The sequence below is a fragment of the Suricata suricatta genome, chromosome 5 (genome assembly GCF_006229205.1).
Source record: "Suricata suricatta isolate VVHF042 chromosome 5, meerkat_22Aug2017_6uvM2_HiC, whole genome shotgun sequence".
NCBI classification, from domain to species: domain Eukaryota; kingdom Metazoa; phylum Chordata; class Mammalia; order Carnivora; family Herpestidae; genus Suricata; species Suricata suricatta.
Window position 1 is genome coordinate 145,199,217 of NC_043704.1, and position 20,840 is coordinate 145,220,056.

General features: G+C 54.1%; 2 protein-coding genes across 6 annotated transcripts in view; one reads left to right on the forward strand and one right to left on the reverse strand.

The window, feature by feature from the left end:
• SEC22C (SEC22 homolog C, vesicle trafficking protein) overlaps positions 1–20,840 on the forward strand; it is a 66,546-nt gene that overhangs the window by 42,939 nt on the left and 2,767 nt on the right. The window lies entirely within an intron of this gene.
• The window catches only part of VIPR1 (vasoactive intestinal peptide receptor 1), a 34,091-nt gene continuing 17,951 nt past the window's right edge, over positions 4,701–20,840 (reverse strand). Inside the window, exons 4-13 of one of the 5 annotated variants that reach the window (XM_029940416.1) lie at positions 15,384–15,490; positions 13,930–14,033; positions 13,405–13,537; positions 10,974–11,127; positions 10,425–10,485; positions 10,155–10,221; positions 9,701–9,792; positions 7,185–7,314; positions 6,901–6,942; positions 4,701–6,152 (exon numbers count right to left, since the gene is read on the reverse strand). In XM_029940416.1, the coding sequence (XP_029796276.1) occupies positions 5,961–6,152; positions 6,901–6,942; positions 7,185–7,314; positions 9,701–9,792; positions 10,155–10,221; positions 10,425–10,485; positions 10,974–11,127; positions 13,405–13,537; positions 13,930–14,033; positions 15,384–15,490 (1,082 nt within the window). In that variant the 3' untranslated portion in view covers positions 4,701–5,960. Of the gene's footprint in view, positions 6,153–6,900; positions 6,943–7,184; positions 7,315–9,700; positions 9,793–10,154; positions 10,222–10,424; positions 10,486–10,973; positions 11,128–13,404; positions 13,538–13,929; positions 14,037–15,383; positions 15,491–20,840 lie in introns of all 5 variants that reach the window. The other 4 variants (XM_029940418.1, XM_029940415.1, XM_029940420.1 and 1 more) reach the window with 4 other exon arrangements.

Consider the following 20,840-nt stretch of genomic DNA (forward strand, 5'->3'; position numbering starts at 1 on the left):
GAGGTGGAGGCCATTCTTCCTGCAGGGTGGTGGCTATTGGCTGGGATCTGGCAGGTAGGAGTTTTCATGGCAGCGAGACCCTGTGTTCCTTCCATTTTCTTGTGACCACTTAATAGATGTGCAACTAGGATGTTGACAAGAATTTCCTGCAAGGTGGCAGCTGGGATAGTATGACCTACCACAGGGCAGAAGTGTGCCCTCACTTCCATTCCTCCAGACCTTTCTACATTTAATTCCCTACACTGAATATCTTTCGGCACAAAATACCTAGAGTGTTTCTGTTTCCTGCACTTATCCTTGACTGATTGGGCTTCCTCACCTCTACCATGTACTATACCTCAGATGGAGGGATATTAAAACGCCACAGACTTACCCAAAGAAACATCCAGAAAGAGCTAGAAGCCATTTCCCCCTTCTTCCTTATTAGATCAACTTTCCTTCTGGAAGTTGCAGCCAGGGCTTGGGTATGTGACCTGGTCCTGGCCCAGAAGCTTGAGAAAAGTGTGCATAAGATGAGTTCTGGGATAGTTTATCTTTCTGATAAATGGAAACTTTCTCTCTGCCACTGGATGGAGTTCTGTGAGAACATGATGCTTGGGGTAGTGATAGCCATCTTGCAATCACAAGGGGTAGTAAGTCTGTGGATGAAAGTCAACATATGGAGAATGGCAGAGGGGACAGACAGAAAATACTAGGTTGAGCTGCAGCATTAACCTACTTTTACTAGGCATCCACCTAGGCAGGACTCTTTCCCTCTGAGCCACATAGAGGCCGGTTCAGAATGCTTCAGTTTCTTCCACACTGACATGCTGGAACCCAGGGATACTGGGACCTCTAGGAGCTGGGCTGGGACCAGGGTGAGGCAAGTGAGGCATTCGCCTCGGATGCAAATTATAAGGAGGTGGCAAAAAAAAAAAAAAAACCCACAAAACCCAACCAAAAAAACCACCTCAGTAATCATAATAAACAGTATTTTAATGCAATATTTCAAAAATCAAAGCTAATATAAAAATACACAATGAACAAAATACCACAATTTTTATAAAGAGACTAAATAATTAATGTCTCCTGCTAGGTCTGCTCTGCTTGTGTTTCTCCTCAGGGTCCTCTTAATGAATCTCACCTCTGATAATCCATCTAACAAAGCAGGGCTCTGGGATTTTGAGACCTGGGTTCATGGCCGGGCTCTGCCAAAGACTTGCTGGTGATTCCAAGCAAGTTCCTTCCCTTCTCTGGACTCTGGTTACCCCATCTGTCCTGCGTGGAGGTGAGGGCATTGCCAGGATGGTCTCCTGACCCATCTTCCTCATCCCCATGGCCTGCTGAGGTTACTGTCCCTCTCCTTGGGAGGCTGTGTCTCCCGGGCCATTGACTCTTAGCTATTAATATCTCCACCATCCCCGGCCCAATCAGGGTATTTAATGACTGCCAGCTGTGGCTCTGGCCCCCTCCCTTGGGAGAGATAAGAGCAGTTCCTGTTCCCACAAAGTGGGAGCTGGGAGGAGGCAGGGCCATTGCTCAGGAAAACAGGCTCTGGGCAAGTGGTGGGAGCAGAGGGGCTGACTCTGACTCCTGCCGGGCCCAGCACTGCCACATGGAGGTGCCCGCAGATAGGGACTCCCTGTGCCCCCTGCCCTGTGGGGGCTGCCCAGGCCTCACCACCCTTGCCTGGGCCTTGTTGCTTTTGATACTGATTTCAGTAGCCTTGTGGGTCTCCCCAGACATCCCCACAGACATTACGTTAAGCATGTCCCCAACCAGGTCACCATCTCCCCAAACCTCCTCCTCTTCCTCCTCCTTCACCTGGATGATGGACTGGACTTGCCCCTGGGGCCCTTCTCAGCAGCCAGGGTGGCGTGCCCCCCAAGTCCATTTCATCCCCTCGGCCTCATTTAAGAAGCCTCCATTAGGTTCCTGCAGCTAAGCACCCCCCGCCCCCCAGGCACTTGCTTACTTGGATTTGGGTGTCCCTGGCACCCGTCATGCTCCCTTGGTACCTAAAGAAACCTGCTTATCCTTGGAGACAACCTGATGTCTCTTCACCTGGGATGCTACTCCCTATTTATTCAGCCAGCACAGGCCACCCTCCTTGTTCAGCCTGTGCCCCTGAGTGGCACCTACTGTCTACACGATGGCCTCTGCTGTTGAATTGATGGGGGCCCTCTGCACCAGGATGGAGGGGGGTCCTTGCTCCTTTTTCCAGGAGGTACCCACCTGAGTTAACTGGACTTTGCCCTCAGGAACTAGGATCAGGGCTCAGTCAAGGGTCTGTGCCCTAGAGGCCCAACTCTACAGCTGGGACTGGGACAGGAATCACTGTGTGCCATGGAAGTCAGGGAACTGGGTCTAAGGACAAGGCTCTGGGTCTTCCTAATCCTAGGCTGTCCCTGGGGTCACCAGTCCTGTGGCCTCACTACATCTTCCCTCTTGTATTTCACTCTGAAATGGAGCTGAGACAGGCCTGCCCTCTGTGTCACCTGGCTTCCCGGGGTGGGGCCTGACCCTGTGATGTTTGGGGCCCAAAGGCCAGCCTTGGTGAAGTCCTTGAGGTGCCCACCAGGTGGTGCTAAAAGATGAGCTGGACTGGCCTGACAAGTGCCTTGCAAGGCAGGAGAGGGACGGGGGAGGTTGGAGGGAAGATGATGTGCAGGAGAAATTCCACTCCACAGGCAGGTTGGGATGTCTGCCCATGGCTTCTGCTTGCCCAAGACAGTATTTCAGCTTCTCTCTGTTCCTGAATGACCGACACTGGACTTTTCACCCACTCTCAGGGCAGGACCTCACCAGTTTGCTCCCTTTTGCTGGATCTCTCCACGTTTGCTTCACTTGCCACCTTCCTGGCTGATTTCATCCAGTCTCCCCTGGGCTCTCTCCTTTACTCTGAAGCTATTCCTCACTAATGGTGGGATTTCGGCCACTGTGGTGGATGGGCTGGATCTAGCTTGGTCTGGTGGTCCCTCCTGGCCTTCCCATAGCTCAGACAGCCTGTGGGATCACTGATTTGGAAGGCAAGGTGCTGCCCTTTCCTCTATAAATGCCCCACTTCTTGGATCTGTTGACTCCTCCCATTTCTGTTTTTCCCTCTCTCCTTCTCCTCTTCCACCAGCCTGAGCTCACCACCAGCCTGAGTTCCGGAGAACTGTTCTCTGTTCTCTCACAGCCTCCATCCTCTGTGTGTCCCTTGGCTCCCAGTCTGCTTGGGGATCTCCCTCCTGTTGCTGTCCTCCCTGAGCCCAGAGGACACAGCAGGTGGCAGAGGGCTCTGGGTAGCCCCTTCCTTATTAGCCACTCACACATTAGCCAGGAGCTAATCCATCAGGTGGAAAAATTGAGGTCCAGAGATACAGGGAACTGCTCAAGATCTACAAGGACATCTGAATTAGAATCGGAACTAAAAGAATAGGGCTGGGTCTTCTGGACTTTACTGGTAGATAACATCTTTGGAACCAGTTTAGAGAGGGACTGAGTTGGGGAGGCAGGGAGGGAAATCAAAGAGAGAGAGTGACATGGCCCAGCTGGGAGAGAGGAGCATGGCCATCCTGCCTGGTCCCTATTTCTTATCCCCCGTGTCTTGGAGTAGTAGGGATGGGAGACTCTCAAGGAAGAATAGAACAAGTTCCAGGTAACCCAACTGCCCACACCCAACTCTCCACACCCCATCAGTGGTCACACCGTTGGCCTGGGCAGAGGAAGGGATGGTGAGTGCTGAGAATGCTCTCTCAGGCCAGAGCGTGTCTGAAACCAAAGCTAGGGACATTCTCTCCTCTGTCCTACAGCTGACCATGCACAGGGAAGGCATGGCATGCAGCTCTAGATGGAGTTTGCCATGGTCAGACCTGCTGGGCCACTGTGCCTGGGGCTGTCCCAGGGTTCACGGTCACTCTGATGCTGGCCTGATGACCCCTAACTCAGGCCCCCACTGGATGCCCCACTGGATGGGTTGGTTGGGGCTGTCATTTGGTGATGGGTTCTGGGATCTAAATAGGACAAGGTTTTGAAGGAGATTTGTAAGCAGATCTGAGGTTTTGCCAGCCTATTCTAGCTTCTTGTACCAGTTGGCATCCCTCTCCTGTTCCCAAACAAGACAACCCCCCTGCAGGTTTGCAAGAAGTGGAAGCCAAGGCAGTGGCTTTGGAGACCTCTCTTACTAATTGAAATCATTGACTTCGCCCTGCTGCCTGTGTCTAAACCATTATGTTAGTTGTACTGGCTCTGTCACTCATTTTGGTGACATTTGTTCTGTCCTCTATCTATCTCCTCTTTGCTGAACCCTGGGCAGTTCAACATGGTCGGCTCATACCCCATGCGCCCTTGTCTGCAGGAGTCCCTGTGGCTTGCAAAATGTTCCCATTTAACCATTTCTGGGACTGCGGGCAGCTCAGACAGCTGTTTTATACTGATCCAAGAATAGAATTGCCTCCTCTTGGTGGATTTAGGTCAGAGGGCACAATAAGAACCACGTATAACTTTGCCACCCTCAGAAGACATGGGACACCACTCAGTGAGACATGGGTTGAAGGCCTTTAGAACTTTGTGCTTCTCACCTGGAAGTATAGGATTCCCATCGAAAGCCAGAGGGGTGGTGACAGCTGGCTTCAGTGGTGCTTGTGACCTCCCCTCTCTGAATGGGGGGAAATGGCTATAAGTTGAGAACTGGTCTCCATTTTAGGTACAAAGGGAACATCAACCACCAGGGAAACCAAGCCAATTCAACCCATTTATTGTTGCACAGCCTGTTTACAGTCCTGAGGGGGTCCTCTGGCTGCAGCATGGGCAGGAAGCCATGTGGCCACAGGGTACAGGGTCGACACAGGATGTTACAACCACCAGGCTCCTCCCCAGATGATACACCGGCTTGAGGACTTCTCAGCCACACTCCAGTGTAGCTCTGGTGGCAATGGGGTTGCAGGGATGGTGGCAATAATATTAGTGGTGATACACATAACTAAGAGGATGAAGCTTGTTACAATATATATAAAGCAGCAGTTAAGTATTTGTGCCTTCCCTTTCTCATCCAACAGATTTGAGATCAAACCCTATATGTGTGAGGAGGCGAGGTACCTCTCTGAGACTCGGTTTCCTTACCTGTGAAATAGGGACAGTCGTTCCTACCTTGCTGGGTTGATGTGAGGATTAAGGGGCCCTTGAGTGCACATCTCTCAGCCTGATCCTAATGGTTGGCTCATCTGGTGGGCAGCCAAGGGGTGCTCCCACTGCCTGTAGGGTGGCAGTCCCGATGGTTCCAGCCACCCTGGGAACACTCCACTTCAGCGGGGACTTACGCAGATACCTGTTCGCCCCAAACTAAGCTCCGGGTAAAACCACACCTGCCTGAGGCAGAGAAACTCCTGCACCTGGAGGAGCTGACTGCCCAGAGGACGACGTTGGAGTTGGCGACTGCTTCTTGGAAGAGATGCCTTAATGATGATAATGCTTAACCCGAAGGAACCTGATGGCAATGGTGGAACTTCAGGCTCTGTCGAGGTGGTGGCGGCGGCGGGTGACTCTTAGGGGCAAGATCTTTGTGTCCTGGGCGCCGGCCACTTTCCCACATTCATTGTAGGGGGATGGGCCGCTGCCTACCTAGGACTGCGCCTGAGAGCTACCAGCGCCGACTCAGGTGAGAGCACGTGTGTTTCTTGCTCCTGATTGGCGGACGAGGATTCTCGGGGGAGGAATCTGATGGCTGAGCTCCACCCCCACATCTCAGGTAGGAGCACCGGCGCCCCTCCTTGCAGAGAAGCGGCTCACGCGTCGGTGCGCACTACTCTCCTCAGGAAAGTGCAAGGGCAGAGTTCTTTAGGGGCTTCCGGACAGTGGCCTGGGGGCTGGGACAGCCTCTGAGCCCAGGGCTGAGGCTGGCATCGCCCGGGCAGGCCTCGGTGCTCGGTGCCGCCTGGGGTGGGAGGTGCAGACGTGTGGATGGGAGCGGCCGGTGGGGGCCAATGGGCGCCCGGCGGTCAGACCAGGGAGACTTCGGCCTGGAAGCTGGAGGAACGGCGCGCACCGGGGCTGACGCGGGTCAGAATGGAGACCTGCGTGCTGCACGTGGCCCCGTTGCTGCCTCCTGAGGGGTGCTGGTATTTGGGGTCCGAGCCCAAGAAGCCCTGCAGGTGCCAGCGCCGCCACTTCCGCCGTAACTCTGCCTGCACCTGGGAAAAAGGTGGTATTCGAGCCCGCCCCTAGTAAGCCTCCACCATGGCTGATTGGGTTCCTCTGGATTTAGGATGCTGAGCCAGCCAGTCAGATCATCTTGGGGAATCTAAATTGAGAGACCCAGATGCTACCTTGGCTAGTGCACTTTGGGACCACTAGTGACCCGGGTCAAATCAAGGCCTTGGAGTCGGAGGAGGTAGGAGGCAGAGAGAGGATCAGAGAATGCAGTCTGGGGATGGAGAGGGGTGCTGCCTGGGGGTGGCCAAATCCCCATTCTTCTGATCGCTGCCCTCCAGCTCACTGGAGCTCATCTGAGTGGATGGATTTCTGCCTTTGTAACCAGGGCTCCACAGTGACTCAGCCTCCACTGGCTGTCCACCCCCTTTCCCCTATCCCCACTTGGTGGACACAGCCACTTAACCAAAGCGATGTGCACACATATCCCAGGTCTGTGTGTGTGTGTGTGTGTGTGTGTGTGTGTGTGTGTGTGTGTGTGAGAGAGAGAGAGAGAGAGAGAGAGTGTTTTAACATGCAGATTCTAAGTCAGGTCTGGGAGGCAGAAGGCAGAAATCAGCATTTTTAACAAGGTCCTAGGTATGGGCCATCACCTATTTTCTAGTCTGAGAACCACACTTTGAGTCGCAAGATTTAACTCATCCTTGCTCTGCACATATCCCATTAGTGTTTCTGGACCTTGAAACCTAAGCACTATTGCCTGGTCCCCAAGGTCTGGGAGGGGCTTACCTCACCATTGAGGAAGCAGTACAGGATGGCCACCACAAAACCCTGTGGAGGAAGGGGGTAGGGGAGGTGAGGTAGACAGACTCCAGGGGACCCCAGCCCCTGTACCACCCATAGCCCTGGTCCCTATGTTCCCCCGACTAACCAAAGGCTAAGCATACAGTAGATGCTTAATCAGGACTTATTACAGTGGGAAAAAAAATGAAACCCAGGGGCAAGGGGCCAAGACCTCAGGTTGAATTCCCTTAAAGCCCAGAGAAGAACGCAGACTGGTCAATGGTTCGTACCTGGAAAGACCCCACGACGAGCTCAAAGACCATTTTCACCACAGCTGTAAAGTTCTTGGGAAAGAAGGCAAACATGATGTAGTGCACTCCAAACAGGGGGATCAGCAGAAGAGTAGACTTGGCCAGCCTCCTGGGGACAAGGGAAGGACAAGCAGTGGGTATAGGAGGCAGGAGAGATGACTGGGGTGTGAGGATGGGCTGCTGGCTCCTGGAAGTACTATGTGCCCATGTGTTCCTGTTCCATGTTTGCAGTGCCTCCACCCTCATCCCTTCCCCCACCACCTCGGGGTCTCCTAGCCTAAAGGGAAGCATGAAGGAGGAGGAAACTCTCTTTTCTCCCCATAAAGGAGGTCAGTGCTGAACCCCAAGGATGAGACATAGTATTTAAGGCTCTGTGGCAGCCAAGGAAGAGACACTCTCAGCCAACAGGAGATCCTGGTTCCCCCTCTCCTGGTCTCAGTTTCCCTAATCATTACAGTGGGGTAAATGTATGCTCAACATGATCAAAGTGTGGAAATGGGGTCCAAAGGGAACTCAGAACTGCTCTGGGTGTTACAAAGTGCAGTGCATCCATGAGAGACTAATTCTCTACCAGGGATGAGGACATTTGGGAAGGAAGACTTTATAATTGGGGTGCTGACTACATATGCCCAAGGCCACTTGGGAGAACGCTGGACATTCCAGTTTAGTACAGCTCTGTCTTTGACTTCTCTGCTGTCCACTTCTCTAGAAGTTGCCACCTTTTCTGAGATTGCATCCCTCCCTCTGAACCTCCCCACACCCAAACACACGGTCTCAGTAGGCCCTGAAGGACTAGCTCCTCCACCAGCCTTGTGTGCTTGACAGGGCCAATATTCATTCCAAATGACTCATCCCTCTCATCCCTCTCCTACGGAGCAGGGAGCATCCTGGTTCAGGACTCCCAGCCACCTGACCTCATAGTTTGAGCTCAGGGTGCCCTGGCTGGGAGAAGTCCGAGGAGCAGGGGGCCTCCCCCTTGATCTGTTCGGCCTTGGCAGTCAGTCCAGGGAAACCTAGTCCTGAGCCTGAGGTCCCATGGCCTTGCCCCTCCCATTTCTTCCTGGACCTGGTTCCCAGCCTTGCCAAGATCCTAAGCACTGCCCACCCCTCTTTGGTCACAACTCTATCCCACATGCCTAAGGCTGACAGATGGAGGCTTTCTTTAAATTGAAGGCTTATGGGGAGGTGGAGAGTGGGAGCCGACAGCCCCTCAGCAGAGAGCTCCATCTCCTCCCCTCCCCTCCCCTCCCCGCTTCTGCCTGCCAACAGCTCTTCAGTTTCTATTTCACCCACGTGGACCTGGTGATGACCAGCTTCCTTTGCTTCAGATTCAAACCCTCTAGAGCAGATGTACCTTGGGGCAAACTGGGCCCTGCAGGCAAAGCAGAGGATAAGGGTGCACATGCACAGGTCTGATGTGCTGGCCCCCGGCAGGCTACAGACCCCGCTCTCAGACTGGAAGGGAAGTTCCTCCTACGCGCCCAGTGGGGGAGAATGCCGTCACACCAGGAACGTGAGTCTTAGTCTCATCAGAGAGAATCACAGGATTCCAGAATAGAATCCTAAATCCAGCAGCTCGTGACATTCTAGCTAAGAATCTTAGAACCACAGCACAAGACTCTCCAAAGAGAAGCCGGGCCAAGAATAGTCCAGAATCTCAGGACTGGGAGGCCCTTATGGGGTGCTCCAAGGTTGTCCCGTCTCTGCAGCACTGATAATCAGTCTTCCGTTCCCATCTGTCGGCACGCAGACCCCCACTCACCTCCCCACAGCCACCCTGTCCATATTTCTTTAGTTCTGTCTTCAAGGCCTGTTCTCATGAAAACCTTCCTGTTTCCTCCCAAGAGCAGAGGGCAGCCCTCACACCTTTCCAAGCAAGGAGCATGACCACTGTCCCAGGGACACTGTGCCCTCCCCCTGCCACAGCCATGTGCTCCCAAACCCTTGAAGAGGAGGGAGTATCAGTTTCCTCACCTGTAAAATGTGGACAGTTTATAGGGGACTGTGGATGACACAAGATGATGTGTGGAAACCTGTTAGCACACACCTCGCATGTAAACTGCTGTTACTATTACTGGGGACTCCTGAATCCTGAATGTGGCTATCTTGTTCAGCTGGGGGCTTCCCCAGGGGCATGCATCTACCGTGCAATTTACTGTGTCCCTTTTCTGTGCCAGGCATATGCCAGGGACTGGGCACATGGTGTGAATAGGACACAGGTTATGTTTTCTCAAGCTCCTTAGCTTGGCAGCAGATATGTATGTGGAGATCATTTGCTAGGTGAGTGACTGCAGGAGAAGCAGGCACGGGGTTTATGAGCCTGGTGAGCATGGGGCTGGAACAAGGGACACTTGTGGGCTGAGCCAGGTCATGGGGGTGGAGGTGGGCAAGAGCAAGGTGGCTTTTTGGTGACTCTGAAGTCACCTAAGTTCCTGGAAAACTTCAAAACACATGGGCCAGGGCTGGGGACACCGAGGAAGCCAGAGCATACTCACATGTATGGGCTGCTGTGACCCTTCCCAACATCTGGGGATTGAAGTTTCTGAACCAGGATTCGGACGATGCAAATAAACAGGATAAAGTTCACCTGACGGATGGGGTCAACGTTAGTCATCAGAGGGGAGGCGGAGGTGCTCAGCTCCCCGGACTGATGGCCTGGTTTCTTCCCCAGGACCCTACTGTCTGTCTGTCTTATCTCTTCCCTAGCTTCCCCCATTTGGGTGGGTCATCTGGGAACTCTGCTTCACATCTTTAGGGACTGGCCCTCCCAACCTGTTTTCTTCACCTCAGAGGAGGAAGTGATGGGGAAAAGGATGGGGATGATCTTGCTTGGGGCGCTGGGAAGCCTATGTTTCTGTCCTGATCCTGACATGAATTTCCTGTGTGACCTGAAGTAAGTGGACTGCCCAGTCTTAGCCTCAGTTTCCCCATGGTGGGAGGAGGCCTTACCAAGATGGACGTGAGGATGGGGGCCTTTATGATCCACCAAAATGAGGAGTCGATGGTGTCCCAGCATCTGAACAGGGCATGGGATGGGGGGAGAATGAGAACGGTTGTTCTCAGCCAGGGTCAGAGTTCCTCCCGGGTGCTCCGGCTCTGCCCCTGAGCCCTCTGAGACTACAGGCCCAGAGTCTGTGCTTCCCGGTTTCCCCTCATCCCACCTGGGGGATGTGCCCCAGATGATGGCAGCCTGGGGGAGGGGGTGAAGCGGCAGCTCACCCCGTATCCTCCAAATAGCGCCTGATGATTGTCCACACGATGGTGAAGGTGCTGGGCACCCCTGTCAGGGCCAAAGAAGAGAAAAAGAGAGCAGGGCACAAGGGAGATTTAGGAGAAAGAAGGAGAGAGGGAGGGAGAGAAGAGTGGGTTTCTGGGGCTGCCACCTGCGGTTGCACAGGCCATTCACTGTGCAGAGATGCTTGCTCTACTGAGAGGGCGGAGTGCTATGCCTGAGGGGCTGTGTCTACCTAAAGGGAAGGTCTTTTCCTAAACTTGACAGGGGCACTTTACAGACTAGCAGTGGCCCTGCATTTCAACGCTGAAGGGCACCTTTCAAAGGCCCTGCGTTTCAGCTGCAGCCTGAGGGCACCTACCCCCGGGTCAGACATTGGGGGGACTTTTGTTAACTCTTGGCCTAGAACCTGGTAGGCAGGCCCTGCAGCGCAGGGAGACCTAAGAGTGCAGGCAGGGCTGGCACCCACCCCCTAATGAGCTCCCCAGGACTTGCCCCTTCTGTCCCCAGCCTGGCAGCCCTCCCTAGTACCATACCCCAGCCGATGAGTATGTACCCCCAGAAGTACTTCCGCTCAGAGAAGAAGGAGACGGCCAGCAGGGTGTGCAGGTAGAGGCCCTCCACCAGCAGCCAGAAGAAGTTGGCCATGATACAGTACTGGAAAAAAACCATGGCTGCCTTACAGCTCACCTGCAGGGGGAGGAACCGAGAAGGTGCTCACTGGGGTCCCCTGCCTGCCCACATCTCTATTTGGAGCAACAAACACAGGTGCAGCATGGCCGACTTAATCTCTTTGTTCTTCTTGCATCGTCCCTTTAGAAATGTACTGGTGGTTTTCCCATTATCCTTGATTTTAGATCATCTAATATTTGGGGATAAGCGTGCAGTTTTTAAAAAAAATATTTATTCATTTTTGAGAGATAGAGACAGAGTATGAGTGGGGGAGGGGGAGAGAGAGAGGGAGACATAGAATCTGAAACAGGCTCAAACTCATGGAAAGCGAGATCATGACATGGGCTGAAGTTGGATGCTTAACCAACTGAGCCACCTACGTGCCCCTAAGCATGCAGTTTTAATGATCCATCCATCAATTTGTCATCTCTTCATTTTCCTTCTATGTCTATCTACCCACCTACCCATCCAACCATCCACGCACCCACCTATCCATTTATTTACCCACTAGGTATCCATTACCAGCTCACCTATCCATCTACTGTCCATGCATCCACTGATCATTTATTCATCTTTCCATCTATCAGTCTATCCATGCACTCACCTATCTCTCCATTCTTCTACCTATCCACCTGCTAGATATCCACTACCAGCCCACACCTGACCATCTATCCATCCATTCATCCATCCTCCTCTACCCGTCATGTATCCAATTTTTCTTACTTTACCCATCTATCCTTCCATCTATACAGCCATCCATGCACCTATTTACTCAGCCATCTGTCTACTTACCCACTCACTTAACCCCTGCCCCACCTACTCATTCACCTGATTTCAATTAGGATGGAAGTTAGATGGAAGAGGTATGAGGGAGATTTCTTGCTTAGATTTGCAAGAGTTCCATGAATATGTGGGGCTGTGGGCTATGGACTGTGGAGTGGGGCCCTGCTGGAAATGTTGAGAAGAGGCAAGAGGAGGCAGAAGTAGGGCAATTGGGGGCTCTGGGTGGCCCACGTGGAACGACTAGAAGACCTTCTCTGTCCTCTCCCAGAAGCAGTCTTCCATTTCAGATCAAGCCCCAACACCTGTAAGCCAGAACTTAAAGCCCTCCCACTCCAGGAAGCCCTCTAGATTCCACTCCTCCCTGGAACACAGGTACCAACCCTTCCTTCTTGTGCCCTTGGCTTTGAGACATCCTCAGAGAGTAGCCTGCTCTCCTCTTCCTGTGGCTGCCAGCTCCTTCAGGTCCCACTTCAGCCCTTCCTGCTACAGGCGGGCCCGTGCCCTCCCATCCTCCCCAACTTGCCTTGCAACTAGAATAGCTCATCTGTTTAATAGGCCAATTATCTGTGCTTCTTGCCTTAGCAGAGCTTCAGAGAGCTGCTAATGAATAGGAAAGCCAGTCTCCACAATTATCCTTAACAAGTGTGCTGGAGGCTTCTTGGCTTCCCCGGTTCCACAGCTCATGCGTCTCAGCTCCTAGGTGAGATCCTTGGAGGAGCTCTGGGATTGGCCAGGGTGGCCACCTGGCTCTCCCTTCCTTCTTGTCTACATGTGAGACTCCACCATCATCGGTCCATTCTCCAAGGAGAAGGTATTGCTGACCCCAAAACAATGCACTGCCCCTGAGGTAGTGCCTCATGGAGCAGAGTGACTGGCCACAGGAATGGTAGGAGCCAGGGCCTTGACCTCTCTGCCTTAGCTCTGGGGGCTCTCAGGGAGAGGGCCCTGAGCTCACAATCATTTGGAGATGGACCCCTTAGTGATGGGCAGTTAATTCCTTAGACACTCTCTTAACTTCCCTTCCTGAGGAAGGCCCAGAACGGACTGACCGCAGGGGAAGAAGGGAAGAGGAGGGGTGTGTGTGTGTCTGGACTGGCTCCAGGTAGTGGCAGGGGTGGGGGAGTAGGATGGAAGCTTGGAAGTTCTTGCAAGATGGGGAAACCGAGGCAGGGTGTTCCTGAAGATCACTCTGGAAGTTAGCAACAGAGGAGGGATGGGGGACTGTGGACTCTAGCTATGAAGTGTCGCATTTCCCACCAAGGAGGGGCATCTGTCATGGGCAGGGGCAGGTCTGTGAGCTCCCAGGCAGCGGAGCACCACCTCCTGTTGCTGGGAGGGGGGTGGGATTCAAGGAGCTGAAGATGGGGTTGGGTAGGGGTTTGGCCATCCTTGGGGAGGGAGAAGAGGAAGGAGAAGAGAGGAAAGGGAGAGAAGGAGCAGGAGAAGAAGGACTGAGGTGTGAGTAGGTGAGGTGAAGAGGGAGAGGGAAGAGGGCCTGGGCAGGGTTCTCACCGAGCCCTGGGTGCAATAGTCCACATCCTCGCTGTTGAAGAGGGTCAAGTCTTTGATGAAGACCGCAGTGGCCCTCAGGATGAAGGATATGAAGAGGTGCATGTGGATGTAGTTCCTCGTGCAGCGGAGCTTCCTGTGCAAGGCGGGCAGAGCTGGGAGGCTGGGCGGGGGGGGGGGGCCAGGGACCCCCACTCTGAGCAAGGGTGGGGGGGGAGAGCATAGGACTTCCAAGGGCAGGCCCCCAACCCTGGTACAGCCTGACCTCCAAGGGCCTCAGCCTCCTGAGCCTCCCCCACCCCCCCGGTGCTCTCTCCAGGGGCAGAGCCATCCTGTGGGGACTAGGCCAGACAGGTGGCATGCTTTGAGCAGCCTGCTCTTGCTAGGGGAGGCTGGCCTGGTAGGGGGCAGGGCAGAGACTCTCTGCTACCTGGGGGTATCAGGGAAGGGGCCAGAGCATGACCGGGCCAGGTTGGCCAGAGTGACCTGGCTGGGTCTGATCTGAGGCCTATTGTGGCTGGACCTCACCTGAACAGGCTCAAGATGGCTGTAGCCACCAGAAGGGCAGCAAGGGACAGGCTGTGGCCGATGGTGTAGACGGTCTTCAGAGAACTGTAGAACATTGACTGCTGCTGCTAGAGGGAAGACAGTGGCGGTGGGCAGCGGGGAGGTCTTAGGTGGGGGTGGAGTGGGTTGACTTAGAGGGTATTGGCAGGGGTGCGTGCCTTACGTGCCCTGCCTCCCATCCCTGCCCTGGCAGATGAAGAGACTCAGGGGTCCCAAGAGCAGCTGAGCCGCCCCCTTCGGTCCCCAGACCCCTGACCCCCCTCCCTTCGGTTTCCACAGATGGGACAAGACTGCTTCCCGGGGGGTGGGGCAGGGGTTGACTTGAGTCTCCTCTTTCTGCTCTTTCATGAGGGAAATGCCAGTGACGGAAAGAGCAAAGACCTCATGCGTTCCATTTGCCTGTTCTGCAGTCATGTGTTCAGCACCCCTTCCGTGCCAACTTTGGGCTCAGCCCCCCAGTGGCCCAACACTGTGCCCTTCACACTCCACCTGAGGACCTCCCACCATGCAGCAAGACAGCCACACAGGGAATTAGAAGGCTCTCAGTAAGAGAAGGACGATCTAGCCTTTCAGGAGGGAGACAGGACTAATCTGGAATCCAAAGGCTTCTTGCTGGCCCCCTATCAGAAGCCTCCCTATGGACACATATGCAGGGCCTTGGTCACTGGGCAAGGCCCTTTTTTCTCTCCACATCCCACACCCTGCTGGAGTACAGGCAAGTGGTTAAGTGGGATTTAGGGGATATAGATCCTGCCTGAGGACCTGGTGGGCTTTGAAGGCCTCTGAGGAAGCTGCCCTTGTGGAAGGGGTAAAAGCTCTGAGAAGGGTGTCTGGGGGTGGGACAAATGTCACAGCAGATAGACACACATATATATCGGTGTCCCCACACTGAAGCAGTGAGGGGGCTCCTAGCTGAGGACTCGTTAACACCCTCACTTGGCACGGGGGCCCACATCCATACAGTGACCACTCACGCTTCACCTGCTCCAGGGCACATACTTGTCCTGGGACTGAGGACCTGTCTCTGTCCCTGTCTGGCTACTCAGGGAGGCTCTGCCCCTCAGTTTCCCCTCTGCATGAGCTAGGAAGATGCTATGTACCCTCCTTGTCCCTCCAAGCTGAAGCAAGTCTCCTGTGAGTCAGTGGGGTGACCCAGCTGGGGAGTGGGGCAGAGGGCTGCTTCAGCTTTTGCTGCTGTGTCATCCTCATGAAAGTCCCCTTTCTGTTCCCTGTCAGGGACAAAGAGGGGGAAGAGCCTCTGGAAATGTAGGCCTGGCGAGGGAGGAGGCTTGGGGAAGGCAGCCTCCGGGAGTCCTGGCTTGCGCAGACAATAACCTAACTCGTTGCTTGGGGAGAGCGGAAGGAGCCTTGCAGGCCAGGGCACCGCGGGAGGGCAGGGGTGTGCTCAGGCCCACCTCATCCAAATCCGATGCCTTGTCATTCAAGCCACAGGCAATGGGGTAGGGGCCAGGCTCCAGGGGCGTCCAACCCTCATTGGTGCAGCTACGGCTCACGTTGCGGCCTGGAAGGAGGGGAGAGGGAAGAGGAGAGAGGTTGAAGCTGGGAGCAGGGTGAGTACATGAGGTAGGTATGGGGCTGGGCTGTTTCTAAGCTCAGCCTTATCCCCAGCACCCCGGGTTGTATCAGCCTCCAGCTGCCCTGACCTAGACCCCCAGAGCATCATGGGTGGTGGTGGGGGGAACTTGAGGCAGGGAAAAGCTCTTCCGGGGCTGCCAGGGGACCCTACACCATGAGTACCAGTCAGAGCAGACATTCCTTAGTTCAGCCTGGTCTCTTGTCAGGCCTGAAACTGACCCATGGTGTAAGATATAATAAAGCGATCTTTGTCACAGCCTGGATTCTTGGTATAAAATGAGACCCATGACCCTTGTCATGAGCTAAATGTTCACCCTTGTCACAGGACCATAGGAGCTGGTGTGGCAGATGGTTTCTTTGTCCTGGGGGTACAGACAGGAGCCCTGTGGCTGGGCTGAGGGTCTCCTCCAGCATCAGCCTGCTGGGGCTGCTGGGCCTGATTTCCTCCCACACCCGGTGTGGCTCAGATGTGCTGCTGGAGAGGGACCAAAGGTGAGGCCGGAAGTGGAGTTGGAAGGCACCTGATAAGGGTGAAGGTCTGAAGTGCTCATAAATGGGGAAGCAGGGAGTCCTGGCAGGGACCTGCCCAGACAAAGGCACATGTGCGGGGAATCGGGCACCACAGCACCATAGGACCTTGGGGCTGAACTTGGCTGAGGCTGGGGCTCCAGGGCAGTGGTATTCTCCACTGTCCTTGGAGGCCCAAAGCTGTAGCAAAGGGACAGGGCTGACAAGAGCCCATGTGACGCAAGGGCTACCTTGAGGCTGCCCGCTCTCTAGCCCTGGAGAGGACTTGAATAGGAAATGGGTGACCAGGTGTGCCTGAATGTCTCAGTCAGTTAAGCGTCCAACTCTTGATTTTGGGTCAGGTCATGATCCCAGGGGTGTGAGTTTGAGCCCCACATCTGGCTCTGCACTGACGGCATGGGGTCTGCTTGGGATTCTCTACCTGCCATGCTTGCTCTCTATCTCTCTCTCAAAATAAATAAATATACTTTAAAAAAAAGAAAAAAGAAAGAAAATGGGTGAGCCAGAGAAGACCTCACTCCCTCTATCCCAGGACTCATTAAAGAGGCACTGGGTGTGGGGCGCCTGGGTGGCTCAGTTGGTTAAGCCTCCGACTTTGGCTCAGGTCATGATCTCACATTCGTGAGTTCGAGCCCTGCGTCAGGCTCTGTGCTGACAGCTAGCTCAGAGCCTGGAGCCTGCTTCTGGTTCTGTGTCTCCTTCTCTCTCTGCCCCTCCCCCTCTCATGCTCTGTCTCTCTCTGTATCAAAAATAAATTAAAAACATTGAAGAAAAAGTTAAAAATAAAAAGAGGCACTGGGTGAAAGTTGGCTTATTGGGGTGAGAGGGAGAGGAAGAGGGACAGAGGAGAAGGAAGAGGATGAAAGAGAAAGGAGGGTGGGGCGAGAGAAGAGGCAGGGGGAGGAGGGGAAAGGATGGAGGAAGAAGGAGAGGGAGGGGGAGGGAGAGCACAGTAGGGAAGGAGGTGAGGTAAAGCTGAGGAAGAAGATGGGTCCTAACGTCCTCGCCCTATAGCTCCTTCCTCACCAGCACCACAGCCACTGTCCTCATCATAACTGGTATCATCATTGTCACATTCACCACTAGCAGCCCTACTAGCAGCACCACTATTGTCACCATCATGGCCACCACATGGTCCCCATCACCACCACCAGCAGCATTGGCGGCAGCAGCAGCATCACCATCATCAGCTCCATCACAATAAGAAGTTCGAGAACTCTTCATTTGTCACTACTGTGCAGAGTGGTTTCAGCTCAGTGTCTCACTGGGCCCCCTCCACCCCTCCACCCTCCAGTGAGGAAGTGAGGCTCCAAGAGATTGGTCACTTGCCCAAGGCCACACGGAGAGAAGGTAGAGCAGGTGTGATCCCCAGAGTCTTCTCACGTGCCCCCTTGTCCCCGCCTGCACTCAAGGGACCTGAGGACTTGTGTCAGGTGTGCAGGTGCAGAGCTGTAGGAGGCGTCAAGCTGTCCTGAGAGCCCAGGGCCGGGGGGGGGGGGGCGGGCACTGTGCATGTACATCTACTATTTCTAAACATGGTTGTGTGCTTGGAATATACCAGGTGATTCCCTGTCCGCTATTTCTGTTAATCCTCCTGGCTGCCATTAGAAAGAGGTTCTTAGCACCCTATTTTATAGCTGAGGAATTGAGGGACGGCTGGGGGCACTCTGGGAGGAGTAGCTGGGCCTGGGTCTCTTTCCACTGCAAGGTCCTGGAGGAAGCAGGAAGGACTCTGCTGAGGAAGAAGCACTGGGCTGGGTCAGTCCCTGATTTGGGAGCCCTTCCCTGTGCAGGCCTCTCAACCTCACTGCTGCAGGAGGCTCCCAGCACAAGAGAGAAGTCCTCCTGCAGGCCCTGCTCAGTGCCCCCAGCCCCCTGACTGCAGCCTAGGCAGGTTTCAACCAGATCAGGAAACGACTGGCCTGCCTCAGCCCCAGATCTAAGGAGCCCACTGTGGGCCCCGCTCAGGATCCGATTCTTATGTGGACTTCCCCCACCAGCCTGGGACAAATAGAAAAAGGGGACAAGACCAAATCAGTGAGTATTGAAGTTGGGACACTAATGCCTCGTTTTGAGCTCCACTCTCACCAGAAGGACCAGGGCTCCATGGGCCAGGCCCATGACACAGCAGGCACCTGGTACCATCATGAATTAGGTGGATCATCTGCATCTACACAGCAGCTTCTCACGCCTTCTGTGCGGGAAGGGAGTGACAAATATTACTGTACGAAAGCTAGCGATTAGGAAAAAGAGGGCAATGCCAAGGGTGAGAGAAGTTGGGTGACCTGCTCCTGGTCACACAGCAAGGAAGCAGGCTCGGGACACAGACCTGGATTAGCCTGACTCTGTACCTTTCTGAGCTTCCAGACTGGTTGAAGGGGCACCCAGTCTCCTGGGACCCTGCCAGCCCTGGGTATTGGGGGAAGGCAGGGGGATAGTGGGTCATCTTCAGGCTGGGTGGCCTCTTTGATGAGCCCTGGGGCTGTAGCCCATGTCTCAAAGGGAACTGTTCCTGAGAAGATCTCAAAGGTGGCCACCACGGGACCCCAAGACACAGCCCGAACTTGCGTGTGTACAGGGCGATATGCAAGAGTCTTTTCCTGCCACCATGTCACGAAAAGGAGTCACAGCCAGCCCTCCAATCCTCCCCGGGCCATCCATGTGAAAAGCACAGCTCAGTGACTACAGGTAGAAATCAGGCATTCGTTTCCTTCCCGCTGCCTTCTCTCCCTTCTCTTCCCACCACCCCCCCACCCAACCTCTCCCTCAGCCACCAGTCCTGTCCCGGTCTCCCTTCCTCACCACCACCACCACCACCTTATCTCCCAGAATTAGGTAGGAGCCTCCGGATGGCTCTCCCTGCTTTCCTGTCTCTGCTCACCCACTGCGACCCCGAGAGAACTAGAGAGGTTGTTCTAAATCCTAGATGTGACTGGGGTGCTCCCCCATTGAAATCCCATCAGTGCTATCCTGTCCCAGTCAGCCAGGGCAAACGTCTTAGGTTGGCATCCACATTTTCGTACCTATGGCTTCACAATGCAGGTGGAGAGGTGGGGAGAGGAGGTGTCCCTCAGACCCCACAGCCACAGTTAACACAGCCTGTGTTGAGTTTCCTCAATCAAATTAGTAATACCAGTTTTCACTCTTAAAACATGTCTTTTCAAATATTTAAAGGTAAAAACACCACAGATGAAAGACATGCAGACCATGGATTAAAGGACCAAGTCCCCACAGACATTTTCGTCCCTTGATGAGCAGTCCCTTGCCTTGCCAGCGCTCTTCCCTCAGGAATTTTATGCAGCCCAAGTAGATGACTTCTTTCTCCCCGTAAGTACTAACAGGCCCAACCCTGCTTAGCTTCCAGAATCAGACGAAATCAGGGGCGTTCTAGATGACTTCTTTCTAACTCTACAGTCTTTATCCTCTTCAGGTGTCTTCAGCCTTCCCTGTAGAACTAGGTCCTTTCCAGCCCTCCAGGGAGGACACCCCTTCCCCAGTCCTGTCACCCAAAAAGGCTAGAGTTAGGGATGGCATTATTTCTACTCCACACTTGCCTTTCTCACAAACTTCCCTCTCTGGAGTTTAAGGTCACTGGCTTATACCTCCTTCCCAGGAAAACACACCTTTCTCCCTTACATTTTTAGCCCCTAATATGGTCTCCTGTTTCTCTCCATCATTTTCAGAGGCTAAGGGACCAAGTACAGCTGAGCAGGTTGTTCACTGCACAAGGGTATCTGGGGGATAAATGGTGGGGGCTACAATCTACTTCATCTTCAACTTGTCACTAGGTGGGTTCTGGTCACAGGCTGACTCTGCCTAAGGAAGGGCTACCTTTTCCTCGTTCACACAAAGACACCATGTGGGCCCCTTGGAGGCTGGCAGCCTCAGGGTTAGCAGATGGTGGGGGCTGCAGTCCAGGTTCTTATGCGAAGTTGCTGCCTTGACAATTCCGGCAGGGACAGGAGGAAAAGCTGTCAGGAGGGACGCAGTCAGCAGAGTGTCAGGGAGAACAAGTCACAGGCCCTTCCAGGGAGTCTGAGAGAAGGCTGGTAGCAGGCTCTGCCGACGGGACACTTAAGAGCTGCTGGAGGGGCTCCTCGCCTACCCAGATGCCGGGTTCCCTTGGAGAGCTGGGCTAGGTGGGGGCTGGCCTGGGTACGGCCCCTCTGTGACTGCTCCCACACTCCTCAGGGAGTGTGCTGCTGAGGTTACAACACTGAGCATGGCGGGGGGGGGGGGGGGGGGGGGGGGGGGGGGGGGGGGGGGGGGGGGGGGGGGGGGGGGGGGGGGGGGGGGCGGGCAAAGCCAGCCTGCCCAAAGAGTCCCTTTGGCCCTCCTCCTATCCCCACTTTATAAGCAGGGAAGCCAGTCTAGCCAGAGAGGGAAAGGCCACCTGAAGTAAGAGATGCCCTGTCTTTCTGCTCAGTCTCTGAATTCTTTAAAAAACATTTTAAAATGTTTATTTATTTATTTATTTTTAAAAACACATAGTTTTAATCCCAGAATTCTAATGCTCGCAGGATTTTTTTTATTCTTTTTTTTTAATTTCTTTTTTTTTCCATAATATGTTATTGTCAAATTGTTTTCCATACAACACCTAGTGCTCTTCCCCTTAAGTGCCCTCCACCATCACCACCACCTCTTTTCCCCCCTCCCCCTTCCCCTTCAACCCTCAGTTCATTCTCAGCATTCAATAGTCTCTCAAGTTTTGCATCCCTCTCTCTCCCCAACTCTCTCTCCCTCCTCCG